Source organism: Labrus mixtus, chromosome 2 (genome assembly GCF_963584025.1).
Source record: "Labrus mixtus chromosome 2, fLabMix1.1, whole genome shotgun sequence".
Lineage (NCBI taxonomy): Eukaryota > Metazoa > Chordata > Actinopteri > Labriformes > Labridae > Labrus > Labrus mixtus.
Window position 1 is genome coordinate 6,325,617 of NC_083613.1, and position 20,884 is coordinate 6,346,500.

Sequence of the window (20,884 nt, forward strand, 5' to 3'; positions counted from 1 at the left end):
TGGGACAGCTGTTTATAAAGCTCTGTACCTTTTTCATGTTGCCCATATGTCTTCTGTGTAATTGCTGTTACACAACATGCAGCCCTGTTCAGTGATATGTTTCACCCACGGTCAGGTCTCTGCATGTTCACACTGTGCTGAAATGAATGGAAACCAATATCTGCTAACCACTAAACCAGGCATGCAATAATACCTGTTTGCTCCTTTATGTAAACTCAAACCACAGTGGCTTCCAGTAAAATCCGCGCAGTGATCTTTTCCTAAAAAATGTAGAGATGTTTATGTTTATAAATAAATGACTATTTATACACTGCATAGTTGTCCCTCCTCCTCCCTTCCTTCCCTTGCCTTCTTATCTGACATCCTTCCTCCATCCTCGACCAGGAATCTGGAGATGTCACCTTCAGTTCATAAGGTGGACAAATATTTTAAAATGATGCATATTGTGTCGATCGATGTGCAGAATGATACCGATGAAGACAAAAGCCTGACACTAAAGTTTAAGAAGTGGCAACCAAGTTTATTGCAATACAATATAATCTAAATTAGACAATGTAAAATATGCACATCCTATGTTACAAAAAATCCTATGTGTGCTCTCAACTCAACACGCTTGAGGGGTTTGTCGCATTTTCACTGTTAAATCAGAATCTTCTGTCAACATACAAATATGTAATACATTATGTGACCTTTAACTCTGACAGAAAACATAAATGTGTGTGTAATGTGACAATTTGTTCAAAACATGAGTAAAAACAAAAGAGAAAGAGAAAGAGAAAATGGTTGATAAACAGAATTTGGTCCAGCTACGATATGACTTCTTCCGACGTTCTTGTGACTAATATTCTATATAATTAAGAGAACCAAAACTTCAATAAAACATTCGCTACAAATCCACACACTTTCACCACATTTGTAACACAAAGAAAGTATATGTACAAAGCAAACAAGGCTCAGAGGAATCGTTGAAACCTCATGTGTAAAGAATGTATATTGCAGAAAACAATGATTGAAGTGGTGTCATCATCATAGTTTGTCCAGCAGAGTGCGCTCCAGTCTCATTGTTTACAGTCCACTCAGCACTGTCTGCATCCAGAGCATTAAAGCTGACAGACACTTGTCCACTCTAGATAATTACATTTCATTAAGTTATGTCTTTACTTAAGAAAGCAGCCTTCTGAGTACCTGAATGGTCATATTCAGTATCTGTACTGTTTGTTTCTATTTGTCTGTATTTGCCTAGCCCATGCTAATGTCCTGTAAATGTGATTGTCTTGATGTGTCATGACTGTGATTTATGTTTCATGTTCTGCAGAACAGGAACCTGCTGGAAACCAGTTTTTAAACTGAGTCAGGCCCGTTAAACTGTAACTTTTGAGAATTGCAATGTAAATCAATGAGGCAACCAATGACCCCAGTGTCTATATGGAAAAGATGACCATTTAATACGTCAGCAAAACATCTTTACCAGAATGAACTGTGAAAACAGCAGAGGTAGCATATCTGCTTCTTTTTCTGACCAGGACAAAAAGAACATTAAGTCCTTTACAGTTTCATGACTCATACAGTCATCACAACATTTCAGACTTAAATCTTCTTCTTTCTATATGGAAAGAAAAAATCTTTGACGTCAGGATACATGAGTGTAACTGTCTGTGATGCAGGGATGGACTGGGAATACATAACAGCCCCGGGATTCTGACCCGGCCCAGTCCGATGATCATGATATTATACCACTGATGTTGATTGGATGTTAAGTTACAATGTCTCTTCTTTTTTTTCTAACTTTTTAATGATGCTTTGGATGTCTTGTGTGAAGCACTTTAAATGGTTTAAATGAGAATTTCTTGGACAAGGTCGCACATCTCGACTGTCGGCCAGAACATCTTTATTAAGGTCTGCTCTATAGTACAACCACTTTCAGCTCTGGGCTAATGTATGGTGTAATTAAAATGATGATGGTGATGATGGTCAATGGATAAATTGCTGTTTTTTGTTCCTTGTTTCATAACTTTGGTCCCTGGCAGACTGTAGAAGAAGTGGACAACACAGGTCTTAAAAGTGAAGTCAATGGACAAGTACTTTAAACCTGCATTTCTTCTAATGGCCAGAGGGGTTAACTCTACTAAATGTGAAACAAAAGTCTAATTGAATAGAAGTCTATGAGGGGATGACCTTACATCTCACTGGATGTATTGGTCAGTACTCAGTTTCTAAATTCTTAATGCAACTATTTTACTCTGATGCCACGCTCAGGGTGTGAAGCTGAAGTCTGTTATAACGTTATAAGTCTGTGTTCTGGGTTTGACATTTGTATTAACAAAAGGAATACAAGATTTCAGTGCTTCCAACTGATCAGCGACTGTGAGTACAATGGAAAGTACAATTCTGAACAACATTATGAAATATATTTCAAGGTGAAACAACGTATCCCCAGGTGCTAGCTAACATTTATGTTAAAACTGCACTTTTAACATAAAGAAGCTAACATTATCGTTAGATATACATGGCCAAAAGTCCAGATTTCAAAGCTCCTGTGGAGAATTTTAAACTGGTTATGAAAAGGACTGAAATAAATACTGATGTCTCTTTATGACCTAAAAAAAAGACAATCAGCTAGACGATTATTTATTTGCAGTTATTTCTAATTTGTCCACCAAATGGTTGTGCTGAAGGAAAGACACATGGTTACCATGGTTACGTGAAAATGCATTGCTCTCTATTTGCTTTTATACTTTTTTTGGGAAGGGGGGTCCATTTTCTCTAAAGCCTTCTTTAAAATCACCATATCACATTTCCATTAGGTGTGCTACTATACTATTCTACAAATGACCATTTATAAATGCATCATCATTTATTTCAGTCCAACGCCAAATCCCTGATAACCAATTGCAGACACAAGTTTGTCAGCTGGCTCTGTTGCCCTGGATCAGTGTCCACAGTGCAAAAGGAGACAGTTTTCCAGTCCCTGTGTTTTTTTTTCTGTTACTCAGCTTTGCAGGCAAAAACAGTGTGAATGTTTCAAGAAAACAGGAATTTAAGTTACAGCCAAGGGGTTTCCTTGGAAAGGACAATGCTATTTCCACTGAATTGGGTGTACTCTACTATAGGGTCAACATGTCATCAACCCATAAAAAATTGGCAGCAGACCTGAACTGACTGTATAAGCACAAAACAAAGTATGCCCAGTTTGTTTCAGGTTACTGATTATTGTCGACTGATATTGGGGTTTCGAGGGACATGAGACACTTTCCAGCCATCACACACCACACGTCCCCCTCACACTGACCTTTCACTCCACTCAGGATCTCTCTACTTACACACTGGCAACATGCAGTGTTAACCGTCTTTTTTTAATAGTGAAGTATATTAAGGGGAAATATAGTATTGCGATACTGGTATGAACTTTTTTTCTCGCTTTGTGGTCTTAACAATCTTGGAGAGCAGGACACATTTTCAGGGCTTAGGGTGTGGCCATTTGTTAACCAGAAAGACCTTCGGAAAGACTGTGTTATCATTTACAGTCAGACACCTTGAGAAGGGAGAATGGAGTTGAGTGATGACATCCAAGAGTGGATTGTTGATATGCTGCACTTGCATACAAATGTCTTTTTAATGGAGATTTATTCAAGCTAAATACTTATCAAATTGACTTGCATCAAGGCCAAAGCTCTCCACATGGACTGATTTCCTGCACTTAACAAAAGCCTTCTGGTACGGCAATGGACAAAAAAAACCCTGAATACTACCAGCAGACACCAGAACAGTTGCAGACAGATCCTGTTTTCATATACAAAATCTGTTTATAGAGATTAAAGTCTAAATGACTCATGGATACAGAGTTTTAGAATTAATCCTGAAGATTGGCAGCTGTGAAAACACTGTAGTGGGAGCAAAGTTATCCTTCTTTTTTCCAAAGACTTTAGTAGCTTAGTTTATCCACTAACCATTCTTGTCACTGATTGACAGGCTCAGATTGTTATTCCAGTTATTCCAGTATCTGACAACTTTACAGAAAGTTTCCATACACACATAGACCTTTTTTGTTACATCCTTTCATCTGAACCCGGAACAGACCTTTGCATGGCCCTCTTTAAAGAAACAGAAAATCTAACTTGCAGAACATACGAGGTGCTTTGTCCCTTCAGTTGGTAAGTTTGTCTGTATAAAACATGGGCAGGGTCTCAGTGACATCACCCATTGGTTACTGAACGGATCCAAAATAACCATTTGAAACACCAGTCACAAAAAAATCACAAAACACATGAACCTATCAAGGCCACGGTAGAATCAAAACTCGTGTCCGTATGATTAAAATGATTTATCAAGTAAGTCTAGTTGATTTCAAGAGAGCGATGTACCACCTTAGCCTCTCAGCAGGGATCTGATCAGGTGTGACTGACACCTGAATAGCAATCTGAGCCTGTTAGCCAAACACAACGTGTAAGTGGTAGTAATGGCTGCATAGGTTAATACTACCCCTTTGGCAGTTGTTTGCTAAATTAGTAAACAGGACCAATTCCACAATGGTTTGGACATACTGGTCATTTACACATCACAACATGTAAAACTGCTCAAGGTGAAAAAACACCAAAGATGCCCCCCAAAGTACATTTTTGAAAAGGATAACAGTAGACAAGAGCAACTAATAAAGACTTTGGTTTAAAGTTGATTTGACCTCTGTGTTTGGCTTAAAACTGTTTTCTTCCAAAACTTTTCACCTTCAGACAAACTGAGTTGTGCCTGAATCAGACGAAACCCGTGTGAATGAATGACAAGGTGGACAGAAAAATATCCAAATGGTTGTTGCATTAGTCACAGTGTGAACAGAGAATCAGTATGGAGATTATACAGTCCTCTTTCTCAATGAAGGCTCAAAAACCAGTCATTAGAAAGAGTGGTTTGATGCCAACAGCTGTGTGTGTGTGTGTGTGTGTGTGTGTGTGTGTGTGTGTGTGTGTGTGTGTGTGTGTGTGTGTCATGAGAAGTTCCAGGTGGGGCTGAAAGTGTCCGAGTCAAAAACACACAACATTTTCAGCTGAGCTGTAAGACACAAGTGGGTAAACTGTGTTATTCATGAAAGTGTTCTCCTGTGGTTCCAAATAGTCCACATTTCTTTGAAGAGTCTTGTCTGTCTCCAGTCTGTGACAGTACATCGTCTGCTGCTCTTCACAACTGATCGGAGACTTGATGACAGTCTTTAATCACGATGGATTTCTGTTATAAAATTCTTCCATACTTCTTGTCTTCATTTTTTCTTGGGCTTTTTGTTTTCCACTGTATGTAAATGGAAAACTTATCCAATCCTCTTTTTGTTTCTCAGGATCATCTTTGTCTCTGTCACAGTGTTTGAAGTCTTGAAAAGTCCCAGATTACAGTGAAGGGAAGGAGAGCACAGTGAGAGGACTACATTTCATCTACAGGGAAATATATCTTATTAAAAGATCTATGGAAAGTAAGATGGGTTTAATGGTGTTTTCAACACAACTACAGAACTTGCTGGTGCTCCTTGAAGGGATTTGGTGACTAAATTGAAACAATGCTCTTTTCTGTGTTTTGTCTCTCTACAATTTGGAACCCAAAGATGGTAAAAACTGCCAAACAATCTTCAGCCCATGCTTTCTGACTACCATCACTTTGGTCTCCTGTCCAAAAAAGTCTGATTGCAGAAAAGATATTTTTAGAAAATGAGCTTCTCTGATAAATGAATGTCTTTGTCAATACTTCCATGGTTACACCCTCTAATCTAAAAATAGTTACTTCTGGTTCAGTGAAAGTTAAATGGCAAGGGCAAAAATGTCAATATCCAGGTCCCAGTTGTTCAAAAATAAGTTGATCAGGTTAAAGCTATTAGATAGGATCAAATCTTTAAAGCAGCTTCTTCAAAATAAACATAGAATATTTATCTTATCAATAAAATCAGGTAATCCAATCATTGTTTGTTCCTGAACAAAACCTCCTCTGTATTTTGACTTAATTAACTTTGATCCAAAAGCTGTTGTGGTGGGTGATATAATAGATTTTAATGCACCTCAAAATCAATTGTATATTTACTGTGTGACAGTTGTGCCCCACACTCTAATTAGCTTTAGTTTTCCCAGTCACCAACAAATCAATATTTCAGGGTGCTTTATCAGTTTCTACTTCAGCCTTCCTCCATTCTATGTTGAGTCGGATGTGGCATGTCTCTCTTCTTCTCTGTATAAAAAAAAAACTCAACAAGTAATAAATGCTGAGGGGGAATTGATGGCTCTTTGATAATGTTGGGGTTTGGGTCAGCTCAATCTCTGAATTCATTGGCTATCGTTGATGAATATTCCTCTGGGAACAAAAGCTAACTTCCCTGTTATTCTGGTGTAGGTAGCAGTTTCTGTTGAATAACTTCTCTTTTCCATGCTGCATTGTTTACAGTCCAATTAGCATCTTGAGAAGCAAGCTTGTATACAGATCAAAATGAAGTTCAGAGATACCTCTGTCAAAAACACTGTCATTATTGAGTGCTCAGTCATCTGTTTCTGGTCAATCTCAGTCTAACTGTAAAAAAAAGGAACCCAGAGGCTTCACTCTGGCTTACTTCAGCTGATTTTCTTGTGATTAACTTGCAGTTTGTCAAAGTAACATCGTGATGCAGATTTGTAAAAAGCAAAAATGCACCTGTCCCTCAAATTTTCAGGAATGCAGTGCATGTGTGAACAGGGCTTTAGAGACGTTTTCTGTTTTATCCAGCCACTATGTTTATCAATGTTCAACTAATGTTTCTTCAAATGTTTTCAGACATCTTTCAAATTCACTAGGAGTGATCTTTTAGAGAGCAACCTGCTCATTATTTTATAGATAAAAATATGTGAAAACAAACATCATCTTTCCCGGGTAGAGTTATTAATTAGATGATCCCTTACTGTGTTTTCCTGTACAAGGTTATTGAGCATCCATCTTTCTTCTATGCCTTCAGAAACTTGAGGTCAGGGGGGTCCACAGGATGTACTGGATTAAAGAAGTGTCCTCAAATGAATAGCAGAACAAGAGTGTGTGTGTGTGTGTGTGTGTGTGTGTGTGTGTGTGTGTGTGTGTGTGTGTGTGTGTGTGTGTGTGTGTGTGTGTGTGCACATATTGTATATGAATAAATATTTTTCTTCTCTACCGCTTATGTACATCTTCATGTCGAAGGATCTTATAAAGAACCCAATAGAATATATTAAAGAAGAGAAAGGCGAGAGGGAAGCCGGCCCTCGATACAGTGTCAATCTTTTTGGCTCTGTCAATGAACAACTTCCTCATCTCTTCTGTGCTTTTACCCCCTCCACCTGTTGTCGGTCCAGATGGATTCTGGGTAGTGTTCGCCGTGGCTCCGGGGGTATTCACCACAGCCACGGTATTGTTGGTGCTGGCCTTTGACTCCTTGCTGTTGCTGGGAGTGGAGGTCACAGCGGCTGTGGAGGTCGGTCTGCTCTCATGTACTTCCCCTTCCTGTTGGGGAGAAAAGGAGGAAGAGGTGGAGGAGGAGGTCAAAGGTCAAACATTAGAACTGATTTATTATTTTCCCAACATACTGCATGTTACCAATGGAACCTTGAGGCACTAAATGATGGTTTGATTGATCTAATGCTTTATTTATAAGCCGTATTGGCTGTGGATTGGATTGATTAACTATTTTATTAAGTTAGAAGTTGATATTTTTGTCATCAAATGTATGCTTGGTTTTAAAGTCTTTCAAAAGGAATATTGCCAGTGTCATACCTGAGACCCCCCCAACATGTTTTTTGGTTGAAATGACTAAAAAACAAACTTTGAAATTCTTCCAAAACTCTTATCGCTGGGCTGTTATTGCTGCAACTTATTTTTTTAAGGACCAATGCACCTGATCAAAGTACTTCCCCTGAAAGTTTTTTTTTGTCACTGACAGGTTGAAGCAGATATTCTTAGTGTTTGATAACATCATCAAAATGATATGTCCAAATGTATTTTTGGAGAAGCAGCTGTTAAATGACTCTGAGCCGCCAGACACCACTGAAAATCTGTCATTTTATACCCTAAGAACACAGGAGTTGCTGGTCTACTGCTTCCTCAATGGGTTAGTGTGTTAGTGTTTATTGTTGGTTAGTGTGGACCAAACACATTACTTGTGTAATATCTAGAGACAAAATCTCCCCTTTTCCAATAATGGCACGTTCAGTTGAGTAAAATTACTGTTTTTTGACAATGGAGTCTGGTTGGTTTTGCAAGAGCAATATAACTGCTGCATGAAGTGATTAATTCATTAATCCAAAATATGTGTCATTATATGTCATGTATTACTAAACAATGTATTATTAAGGACCTGGCACCCCTTGTGAAGGCATCTCATTGCAGTGAAGAGGTGACCTTACAAAGAAGACCAAATTCTGGAAAACCCAAAAATTCATTTCATTAGGTATCAATCATTTCCTATCTCAAAATAATGAAAATAGCAGGTTGATATACATTTCTTGCTTTTCTCTTGAGGAGTCCAAGTTCCATTTTATAACAGTGAAAAAGAAAAAGAAAATGTCTCTTTCCGCATGGTTTATTTGTCTGTTACATTACATAACATAACATTAAATTAGGATAAAAGGGGATTCATATTTTTGTTTTTATTAATTTGCATTTATATATTCTTTGTCATGTCTATTATAAAGCTTCACGTTGAAGCCTGCTTCATGGATATAAGAAAACAATGGAGTACAACACAGGTTGAATCATGCAGGTGGAACATGCAGAAATCAATCAAAACATGCACACATATGAACACTATGTGGTTACCCTGTGGTTGTCGGTGTAGATGTTGCTCATAGATCCATACAGAGGGTCTGATGGTTTGAGGCCGATGTCAATGTTAACACGGCGGAGGGAATCAGCTAGCTCCTCTGGATCAACTGCACCTCCACTGTTCTACCGGTCGACAGCATGCACACCAGTGATCAACACACAGAAACCAAAAGAAGAACAAACAGCATCCAAAAACAGTGTTGGGGCACCAAAGTCATTCAGTCCACTCGTGTGTTAGCTGTCAGTGCATCTGAGTCATTCAGTTACCTTTACTGAACGACTGACAAACCACATGAACTAACTAACGAGTTGAAAGTACAAAGGTCAGTGTTCAATCGTTGTCACGTATTACTTCTATATAAAAAACTGCCTTTTCTGTGCTGCTGTGTTGCAGAGCCCGAGGCCTGTACTGAAAGCAGCGTTTGAGGTCTATTTTAGGGTCAACCTGAGTTTTCAGGCTTCAGTGGTGCTTTTCATCAAACGACAGTACATCATCGTGGTCACCTACTTGCTCCTTAATGTTTGGGGGGGGGGGGGGGGGGGGGGGGCATCAACCTGTATAAGATCTTGTGCTTCTTTTAAGATATATACCTTGAATAATTTTTTTAAATTGTATTTCTTACTTTTTCTTTATGTCTACCTGACCCATTCTGGGGTTGCAGCTGAAAAAATGTGTCTTAAAAATGCCATATACATGATAAGAATACATCAGAGCAACAAAGATATAACTTAGTAACATCTACTTGCTCTCTTAATTTTAGGAAGTGATAGTTGAGCTTCATCTGTCAGTCCTTCCTTTGGCAGTAACAGCTGGTGTTTCACTTCTTCAAATCTGTCTCATGTTTTATTTTTATCTATGCAACTTGCCACTGCACTGATAGTACACTTGTTCATATGCCGTAGGTAAAACCTCCCCTGTACACGCATTATTATCTACTAAAAGGCTTCACTCTTTATGGTTGCATCTGTTTTATATTTCATGCTGAACAAATATGCTTACGTCCAATCCAATCTAATTCAAGTTGGAGATCTAATGGGAATCCAGCTAACATCCTTATATAACATCTTAATAATTCAAACTGCAGCTCTATCTACTGTTATTGCACCTTTGACAAGTTGGCAAATCAACTTTCTCTGCATCGAGACATATTAAAGGAAGAATGTGAGACTTTTTGATCCAGTAGGTGTCGCCCTTGAGCACCAGCATTAAACCAAAACAAACTGCTGTTTGGCCACACCTCCGCTATTCTGAAGCCTCCGCTCTCCTCCAGCGACCTCCAAACCCTCCCCACTCGCATTCGCACGAAGGAGTTATCAGTTAGAATGCACCATATTTAAGCACCATTAAGGGCAAGCGGCGTACAAAATTGTCCTTTGTTCGAGCTGCAATTGCCCGTTATTCTGTGTAAAATGTCACAAATTCTTCCTTTGGAAAAATAAAAGGTTCTCTAGCACGTTGAGATTTGTTTCAAAGAAAAAGTGTGTCACAATCATTAGTTTTATTATTACTGACATAATGTTTTGACTGGTTTTAATTATCAGATCTTACATTATGGAATAAAGACAGCTTAAGTAAAATAAAATAAAAATCTGAAATAAATTGTTGTTGCCTTAAGGGATCAGTGAATTATATTTCTATTGGATTTTTCCCCCCTCTGTAAATTATTTCATTGAGGGCTGACCATTGAAACATAAATTGTGTTTTACTGTTCCGGTCCATTCAACCAGTTGTTTTTGTTTTTATTGAAACAGATAAATATGGTTTTAGTGAGTCGACTGAATGCTTCCCCCAACCCACAGAGATCCTGATCATGCACTGACAACAGGCTCATCCTCTGTTTGGATGGTGTCAGAGAAACAACACATCAGTGAAGTAAAGGGTCATAAAAGCACTGTGATGAAGGTACAGCCATGCTGCTTCATGCACTCATTCAGCAAGTGACATGTGGAGTTCAGGAGATCAAACATGCACAACCAAATGAAACTTCATATCTACCATTATACGTAAGGAAGTGTGTTGTTTTCAACATTACACTCATTTTTAGTTCCCCTTTCACCACTTCTTTTTTCTTTCTCATCTAATGATATTGATTTGATTAAAAACCTGCATTAACAACATTTGTCCACAAGGTGGCTGCCTCAAATAAGCTGAGAGAACACCAAAAGAAGTGTATCAGTCTCAGTGAATATTTGTAGGTCTGTATGCCTCTATAGCATGTTTGTTCTGTTGTAAGGAAAAAACAGGAAAATAATTGTATCGTTTTACTTTAAATAGTGTGTATAAGGGTTTTCATTGGCTCAGTCCAAAGAAAGTTTACAGTTTTTTTCTTTAATGTCAGGGTACTCATGACTTTCCAAATCTTCATTTACATTCCAAAGTATTTACCCTTTTTTGATCTTAATGCTTAAACTTTGACTGGTTTCTCTGTAGTTGTAGAGAACAGAAGTCTAAATGAGGTCATGTAAGAACTTCATCAAAGCAGGGTTTCCTTTTTTCTGTCACTCCATTTTCTCAAAAGCTTCACAACTTGTCTGTCAGTCAGACAGCATAGAGCGCGAGGTGGAGAGAGAAAACAAGCTCAGCAACATGTGAAGTGTGTTCATTTTTTTGCTTCTCTAAAGTTGATTTTACAAAGTGATACTTTAAAATGTATTTAAAGTAATCTCTGTATCTGTTACATTAAGCTAGCTGTCAAGCTCTAGCCTGAGTTAGATGATCAAGCAAGCTAGCATGTTTCCAATTCTCTAAACAGTGTCAGGGCCGTCGACCCTGGACTGTCAATCCTGGTGTGAGCAGAATATCAGAGTGTCTCAGAATACACCTCGGCTATATAATGAGGGATAGTTTGATCGCTCTCTGGCATAAAAGATGAAAAGGAATAGCTTGCAGTCCTCGTGTGGCATCTAAAGCACTTCATTATATATTAGTATGTGAATCCAATTTCACGCTCCTTTTTTACTTTATGTTACATGTGAATTTTAAATGAATCTATTTTATTTTAATGTCGGGTTTAAAGAGGTTTAAGTCATGTATAAAACATGTGACGCAAAGAGGAGGAAGTTCAAAGCTCCTGTGAGAAACTTCTGTGTTATCATTCCTGATCAGACTGTATGATGTACTGTGATGATTCATGGTAGAGTGTGTGTTTGTTGTTGTTGTGGGATATTTCCGTACCTTGCTCTTGCTCTTGTGTGCTCGTCTGAATCGCAGCAGCTCTTTGTGTTGCCTCGACACAAAGTTGACAGCGGCGTACTCCAGCAGCGCAGAGAAGACAAAGAGAAGACACACTGCCATCCAAATGTCTATAGCCTTCACGTAAGACACCTGTTAACACACACACACACACACAGACACACACACACACACACACACACACACAGGCAACACACACAAAATGTGTCAATCTGAAGCCTGTCAATTGATCTGTAACAAGATTTTCCTACAACCTTAGAATGGGGGGGGGGGGGGTTGCGCATGATGCTGTATTGTCAAAATGATGTTTCCTGCTTGCTTCATGAAATTATGACTCATTCAGACATCTGTAACATACTGGAGTGCAAAGTTCTGTTGTGCACCAGAAACATGAGAAACCTCCTAACATCTAAATACACACAGCGCACACACAAAGCCTCAGTAATTCATTGAGGTGTGTGTGTGTGTGTACAGCATGTGAGAGAGGGATGGGTGTACTAATAAGGGTTATATAAGTGCTCCATGTCTGATTTTTCCTCATGCATACAAGATACCAGAACAAGACTAAGGGGCTCTCTCTCTCTCTCTCTCTCTCGCGCTTGAGTTGATGCATGATGTGAGTAATCAACACACACTTTGGCCGCCCATGCAAAATATCCACCAATGAAAACAGCGGAAAAAAAAGAGAGGCATCTCAGGTCTCCAGAGAGGGGAGAGGGAATAAATTAACATTGCCACACACCTACGCACACTCACACACACACACGCACGCACGCACGCACGCACACACACACACACACACACACACACACACACACACACACACACACACACACACACACACACACACACACACACACACTTTCTGAACACCTCACTTACCTTTATACCATATGTGGCCATAGAGTGTGTCCTCCTAAATATATAACTATGTTTATATATGCTGTAGTTAACACCCTTTGAAACAGATGGACACATTCTGTCTGCTCCTCTGTGTCCTTATTTAATGTGCATATTCACTAAAATGTACACCAAAGGCTGGTTAAATACTATATTCTGATTCCTTAAAGTCAAATCTTATGTTAACAATTTATGCTAATTCTTAACAAGTTAACATCATATTACAATGACGGAGGACTTAAACACCTCCTTCAAACAGTTTGGAAAATAATGACTCTACCCATCAAGTTAATGATACTGTAGTTCTCATAAACAATAATCTAATAATCTGACATTGAAGTCCTAATGGTGCTCTGTCTGTAGGGCCTTGGGTTCAAGTCCCTGTGCGGAACAAGTCTGTTAGCTGGATAGGTGCCAGTTCACTTCCTGAGCACTCTTCATAACAGAGTGTAAAATGTAATTTCCCCTCTAGGGATTAATAAAGTATATCTTCTTATCTTCTTCATCATATGAATCATCCATTTATCCAAATCACAAAATTTTGTTTTCAAATGCCTGAGCAAGCATTTGGCAACGAGGCAGTAAAAACTTCCCAACAATCCCTGCACTCATGTTCACTTCATTTGTCTGTCTACTCGCCGTTATATTGTATAGTTATTATAATATGTCTACACTCATGCACTTTAACTTATGTCAATACTGTCCATTTACAACTCTGTTTTTGCACATTTACATTTAATCATATTAATCTTTCATATTTCAGACTAGTAATGCTCAGTTAAATCCTGGTTGTATATATTCACATTCTTAGTTTTGATATTTTTAGTGCTTATTTACTTTGTATTTAATATTATATTGTGTTTAGATTTGCTAACATTGTGTTTTTTACTCATATTGTGTGTTGGATAACCTGCTGCTGTAACGCCACAATTTCCCAGTTTGGGATCAATAAAGTAATTCTATTCTATTCTATTCTATTCTATTGTATTCAGCTATCTGCTGGGAGGGGCCTGGCCAAGAAACAAATAACCAACCAACAATGGTACATGGACTGCATTTCTATGATGCTTTTTCTAGTCTTCTAACCACTCAAAGCAGTTCTACACTACATGTAACATTCACCCATTCACACACATTCACAACTAGATCGCAGACGATGCTATGTCATTTGACAATCAGTACTGATCACATTTACCCACATATATACATAGGAGCAGCTTGGGGTTCCGTGTCTTAGCCAATGACATTTCGTTTGAACTCTACATGGACTAAAGGAGTTTGGATTGAACCCGCAAAACTGCACAAATGAGAGGTGGCCTCTACCACTGATCCACAGCCATCCCAATTATAAACAAGACCATCAGACATACACAGACATTGTTACTACAGCTGGAGCTTCCACTCTTTCCTAACAGTATCTCATACACACACAGGGATATTTATCTGTTTGCTGTTTTTATCCAGTATCTGTGTATGTAGCGTATTCTGAATAAAACAACACCTCATCTTTGTTTATTTTGATTGTCTGACCCGCAACTCACAATGAATCTTTGGCTGTTCATCCAGTGTGACGTTAATCCTCACCTCTACTGACACCGACCCTGTGGCAGGTTCAACAGGCAAGAGAAATTATTTACATCTAAATAAAACTCTTCAAGTCATCAAGAGAGAAAATTCAGTTTCTCACAAGTTTGGAGTGTGACGTCAACAGATTATTCACTTTATATCTGTTTGGACTTATCCTGCTCTTCAGAGTATCCCTGCAGACACTGTGTGAGACGTTTGGCCAGAGGGAGATCACAGGTCTCACAAATACAGACAGACAACCATTCAGCATCAAGCTCACACCTGTGGGCAGGTTACACTCTCTAATTCTCCTAATCTGCATGTGTTAGGCCTGTGGGCACCTACAGCAGCGCACGCACGCACGCACGCACGCACGCACACACACACACACACACACACACACACACACACACACACACACACACAGGCAAAAAAAACCCTAAAACAACGGAGACCTTCGGCAGAGACGTCCTGGATCCTGAGCTCTGTGTTGTCATGGTTAGCACAGTGGTGATGCCCAGTGCCACTCTGGCCGGTGCGGCGTCCATGTTGATCCAGAAGGAGACCCAGGACAGGATGACAATGAGCAGAGAGGGGATGTACATCTGGATCAGGTAGTAACCCATCTGACGCTCCAGGTGGAACTGCACCTCAATGCAAGTGAATTTACCTGCAACAGAGTAGAGAACAGCTTAAATAACACTTGTGAGGATAGGGCACAGTTATGATCACCTGACACATTTGAGCTGGATTTAATCTGGTCTGGATTTTAAAAATGTTTGCAGTCATTCAATTTTTGCTAATCTTAAAAAAAATCCCTTTAATAATGTTTTGCTGATGTCACAGACTGGGGTGAGGCTTAAATAATTTGGTCTCAACAACAATATATAAAATAAAGATTTATTTTTATTTTTATAAATCTTAAAGACAATCAAACCCCTAAGTGTTTTTGCATGTTAATTTGTCATATATTTCTAATGTATCCCCTGAATATTTGACAACCCACACAGTTTGCCTCATATTTTTCGACAGGTAACTAAACTCTGTGCTCAGGTTAGAAAAGAAGCACTTAGAATGACTAAAATAGAAACTGATAGTCATAAGCCTTCTTCACAGATTTGAGATAGACACTGTCATGACCTGATTTTGGTTTCTATTCTTCCTGTTCAGAGTTCATGGCCTTCATTAGAGTGTTCCTGTGGGTCCAGCCTCGATGTTTCTGTGCAAACGAAACTTTTAAAAAAGATTTTCTTTAATTGTGGGGAGACTAGATCCCATTTTATGGATAATATAATTGCATCCCTATCTGCTGCTATGCCTGATCTCTCTGTGATTACATGAGCTTCCTCATGGATGGATTGATAATTGCTCTGAGCCAGTTTTATTGTATGAAGCACGGAGAAAGTCTGAACCAGCAGGAAACACAGGTTTTTAAGTCCAGGTGGGACAATGAAGGAAATACATGCTGGGAAGACAAGAAATGTGCACCAGAACTGGGCCGGGGGTCGGTCTCTGAGCAAGTCTGTAAGTGTCAAAAAGTTTGAGGAGATGTTCAGAAAGTTTTTATGAAATGAAATGTGCCCATTAAAACAAAGATTTTTCAGAGGGCCCAATTTTGAACGCGTAAATTATGCTGCCTAAAGAATGTGGCGTATAGTGATTTGGGGGCGTGTCCGGATACATTTTGCTATAGTTACACGGCGCATAATCTGGGCGCAGAGTGAAAATAGGTTAGATAAGTCATGTGATTATTCACAGGTGTATTTTTTTTGCATTTACATGAATCAAATCGATCAGACTGTCATCTCTTATTCCCTTTTCGAGCAAGGTGCACATGCAGGCTGGAAGCGTTGGTATTTACGAGGCAGATTTCACTCCGGCCGACTCAGTTAACTTCATTATGCCCCTGAACACACACACACAATGCACACAGGACACTGTTTGAAATATGTTGATGGTGGACTGAAGTTAAATTTCGCTCAAGCATTCAGAAACGATCAGACAGACACGGAGAACATTTCTGCATGAGACACAAAAGCGTATGTTCATTAATTATTCAAATCTCCAGACACGCCAACAGGATCTGTTTTCTCTGCAGGAATCCTTGGCTACATTCTCTAATGCGTGTATAAGGAACACTGGACATTTTGTATTTATATATGTGGGCTATATTGTTGGACGGCACTCATAGTTAAGTATCAGATTTATTATAAACCTAACTCATGGGAGCATGCGAGTGTGTGCTTCTGCGTGTGTTTCTGCGTGCATAAGACAGAACGTGCATCAGAGCGAGCGAGCACTGAGAGCTTGGAAACAAACGTAAATCTTTGTTTCTGTCTCTGTTTCCCAGCCCTCTATTCCATTAAAAGTTTCATTTGAATGTATCAGCAAATGCACTGATATTATACTGTGCAGTGGGTACACTGTTGTGCATGCTGTGTGTTTGGATTAAGCTCAGTGGATGTGCGTTGTGAACTCGATGATGATGAGCCGGCGACCCTCTAGTTCCAAACCAAAGTCCCTACAGACCGAGCTACTGCCACCCCAAATAAAAAGGAGAGCGCACAAATGAAGCAGTCGAGATTCCCACATTTGGGGAATTTGCATAAGCCCCCGTGTCCACCTAGTATTTTTTTCTGAGCGCCAGCTTCTTTTTTCAATTGTTTCCAATGAGTAGAGAGCGTTCCCAGCAGCAAGCGGCCGCCTGGAGGAAAAGCGCAGTGCTCTGCCTTTTTTATGCGGCCGCTCCGAGAGCTCAATTTGAAAATCTTTCAACTTCAGAAAGGCGCTGTTGACGTCACCAGCGCTCTTTTCCAAATGTATGATATTCCCCGTATTATTGCCGCCTATGGATGGTGTCTTGTACCCACATCCTCTTGGCTCCGTGTCTGATCCAGTAAATAACGATCTCAAATATAAAACATACAGTAAAAAGTAACAGAGCAGTGTCGGTCATACAACAACAGCATGTTTTGTTGATGGATGGTGAACTATATGTATATAACTAGAAATGAAACAGAAAAGCTAAAACTAAAATCTGTGTTTTTTAGGCGAGGCAGCTTTATTTGTAAAACACATTTCCCACACTGTGGCAATTCAAGGTGCTTTACAGAATAAGAAAGTGCTCGACAGAGTAAATCGTTTTAAACTATTTTAGTCTCGTAAGATGAACCTGCCAGCTTTGTTATTGGAATTTGTTCTGTGTTTTTTTGTTGTTTAAATAAATAAGCAGCAGTGAGTTGACTTAACTTGGGGTCAGCTCATTATGTAGCCTAAAATCTATAAATATCTGTCACGCTGTCCTCCTCAGAGCCTCCAGGATCATCGGATGTCCCCCTCCCCCACACTGCACCGCTCCAGGTCAAAACACATCATCCATGTTTGTCTACAGTCTGAGTTCAAATGGTTTTTAATGAAAGGACAACATCAGTCTGCATGTCCTTCTGTTTGCTTCTCTTCTGCAGTGTGTTTTGTTTTTTCATGACTTGATCCCAAAAGCACAAAGGTGATGGATGAAATGTGGCAGTCTTTTCATCCTGTGTGTGTGTGTTGCCTGTGTTTTGACGCTTACGGCATTTTGTGTGTGTGTGTGTGTGTCTGTGTGTTACCTGTGTTGTAGTGCTTGGTGCAGTAGATGAGGTCTAATTCATCTTTGAGGATGAACTGAGGGAGCGTGAGGCCTTCAGCCACTTGGACTGGTCCGTTGGCCTGCCACTCGAAGATCAGGTCGTTCATTGTGTAACCGACTGAAAAAGAAGGACAAAGCAATGATCAACAATTCATAAAACATGATCCAGCATTGTCATAATAGAGTCAAAATCAGTAATGTGGTGGAAATATTTAGCAGAAGCTTCATGGCTCCTTGAGAATTTGAGTTAAGGTCGATTACTTTACTTTATCTTGCAGCAAAATCTGCAAGAGTTTTCAGCCTCAGATCAGATCTCAGCCTGTTAGTTTCAACGTCATCTGCCAAAAATCTCTAGGTAGCGAAAGCGCTCAATCCCCCAGTCAGATTATTTGAAATTCAGACACTTTTGACATCCCATTATCCATTATTTATAAAAAAACCCATCAACATTATAAGATACAATATGAATAATTTCACACTAAAATATCTAAATTAATTAAGAATTGATTAAACCTATGTTAATTATTTTTTGTTGTTGAATACTTACATTAATTCATATACCAACAGTTATCAAAGCCAGAGAAATCCTTTATTCTATAATTTTAGCAGGACATGTCTTGTGGCGGGGGCCAAGATGACAGATGGACACGTTTATTTTTGCCATGGAAACACCGGATGTTATGTCAAAGACCGCTACATAAGGAAGAGGGAACTGCTTCTGAAAGCTGCTGTAATAAAATGTAATATAAATTATATTTGGATACATAGCTTGTCAATAAACATATTCTTTTCCTCAGGTCTGTTTAACCCGTTCATCTGGACTTCGGTCAACTAGGAGCTTGTATTCATGGGGGAGGGGGGGGGAACTATTCTGACACTAACCCCTGAGCCTACAGATCCAGTCTTGAAGATATGATCACTTTGACAATAAAACAATAGTTCTTTATATTTATTTTTAAAGTGCAAATATTTTCTTGAAATGAGAAAGGAGCAAACTACAAAAACAAACGTATTGCGAAAACATCTGATGGAAGCTGTATTTAAATTCATGCAGTCAGTTCACTGAGGGCCGTTTGGGCAAAAGCAGAGAGCAGCTGGTTTATGCTGGTCCAAGCCTTCAGCCATACACAAAATATTTAGTTCATGTTTCCTCTTAAGGTTCAGCAAGCGTGTGAAAGTGAATGCATGTTGGGGAAAAAAAGAAAAAATAGGAAACAAGACACAGTGCCCTCAGCCTTCCACATGAAACGCCTAAGCTTTAGTGCCTCACTCTGGATGTATTTTAAATCTCACACTCGCCCCTGGTGGTAACAGTGTCTCCAATTGTCAACTCAACAGCACTTACAAGTTCTACTTGTCACACCAACTGCATCAAGTCTAAACACCCGTTTTTCCATTTCAATAACTCTGCTCCGAATCATAACATCATATCATTGTTTCAAATGAGATTACCTGAGCAGGGACAAACTGCACGCCATGTAACCATCCTATTCAATCTAATACTACACATTAGATCTATATGTGATGAGATAATGTGGCTGCAGTTTTTTTTCTGCATCATATCATGACTGTGATTGTCTCCTCTCATCCTCTCTCTCGTGTGCGTGTTCTGTGTCCTGTGTTCCTGCTGCATGACATCTGAGGCAGCAGCAATAAAAATAATCATTTATATTTAGAGAAATAAAAAAGAGCTGGATCTATGTATAGTAATGCGTCTGGTCAGTAGCTAAGCAGAATAAAAGCTTTTAATGAAGACAAATAATCTGTTGTGTGTTCCCTTTGGCCAGGCAGACTGAACTCCCTTTAGAGAGTCATCATATATCAACATTATTCAACAGGACTTTATTTATTCTTACAAAAATCTGTTGAGACATACAGTATCTATCTATCTATCTATCTATCTATCCATCCATCCATCCATCCATCCATCCATCCATCTTTGATACTTTTGAGGATCTACATTAGTTAGATCTACTTTATAGATTCAGATTCTACATTATTTGGTATTTGTTTCTCATGATTTAATGTTTCGGTGAATCTTACTCCTCAAATCTGTACAGTCTCCAGGTTTTGAAAGTTTTGTAAATTAGGCTCTAGCTAGTTTTGTTTTTAACATTAGTTTAAAAAAAAATGTTTTGCAAACAACAATTCCAAGTCAGATTGCAAGCTGCTGTTGTCTCCATTTATTTAAACAAATTGTAACACTATGACATCACTGATGAATGTATATTCTCATGACGTGAAGTCTGACCTCCATCCTGCAAAGAAAAGGCATTTCTTACTGTAGTTTTTATTTTACATTGATTTAAGGATCATATAAAAAGTGTTCATAATATGATATTAAGTGTAAACACCACACTCCTAGGAGTTACAGTATCTCAGTTCACTCCACATCCCCTCATTCCTATTCCCATTGTTCTCTGTGAATGTATCTCTGCAGCTCCTGTGTGCAAAGGTGGCGTTACGTGTTGTATGAATCCATGCAGCATGCTCACACTCAGTGGTGTGTGCAGCGTAAGTCCCTGTGGGTGCAGAGACACTTCAGAGATGTATGGAATTACTGATGGCACGAACAAGAGGAGCCACTGCAATTATGATGAATAATAAACTGAGCAGGAGGTCGCATGAGTGCCGGAGCGCAGGCTGAGCCATGTTAACTTATTAATCAACAATGTGTGACTAACATTGTTCATTTGCAGGACACACATGAGGAGTTTTATTTCCTGAGCTGTTTAATTATGAGTGCTGCTCAAAGGCTGCAGCTGCAATAAAACCCTGCCATAGACTCTGACAATGAGCGGTAAAAGCTATGA

At 39.1% G+C, this 20,884-nt stretch overlaps 1 protein-coding gene across 1 annotated transcript in view; it reads right to left on the reverse strand.

Annotated features, from left to right (window-relative positions):
• Positions 1-6,802: 6,802 nt before the first annotated feature.
• Positions 6,803-20,884, reverse strand: part of LOC132982354 (glycine receptor subunit alpha-3-like) — a 52,671-nt gene continuing 38,589 nt past the window's right edge. The window contains exons 6-10 of the mRNA XM_061048805.1: positions 18,052-18,189; positions 14,899-15,113; positions 11,960-12,109; positions 8,779-8,907; positions 6,803-7,467 (exon numbers count right to left, since the gene is read on the reverse strand). Coding sequence (XP_060904788.1) covers positions 7,138-7,467; positions 8,779-8,907; positions 11,960-12,109; positions 14,899-15,113; positions 18,052-18,189 — 962 coding nt within the window. The 3' untranslated portion in view covers positions 6,803-7,137. The remainder of the gene's footprint in view (positions 7,468-8,778; positions 8,908-11,959; positions 12,110-14,898; positions 15,114-18,051; positions 18,190-20,884) is intronic.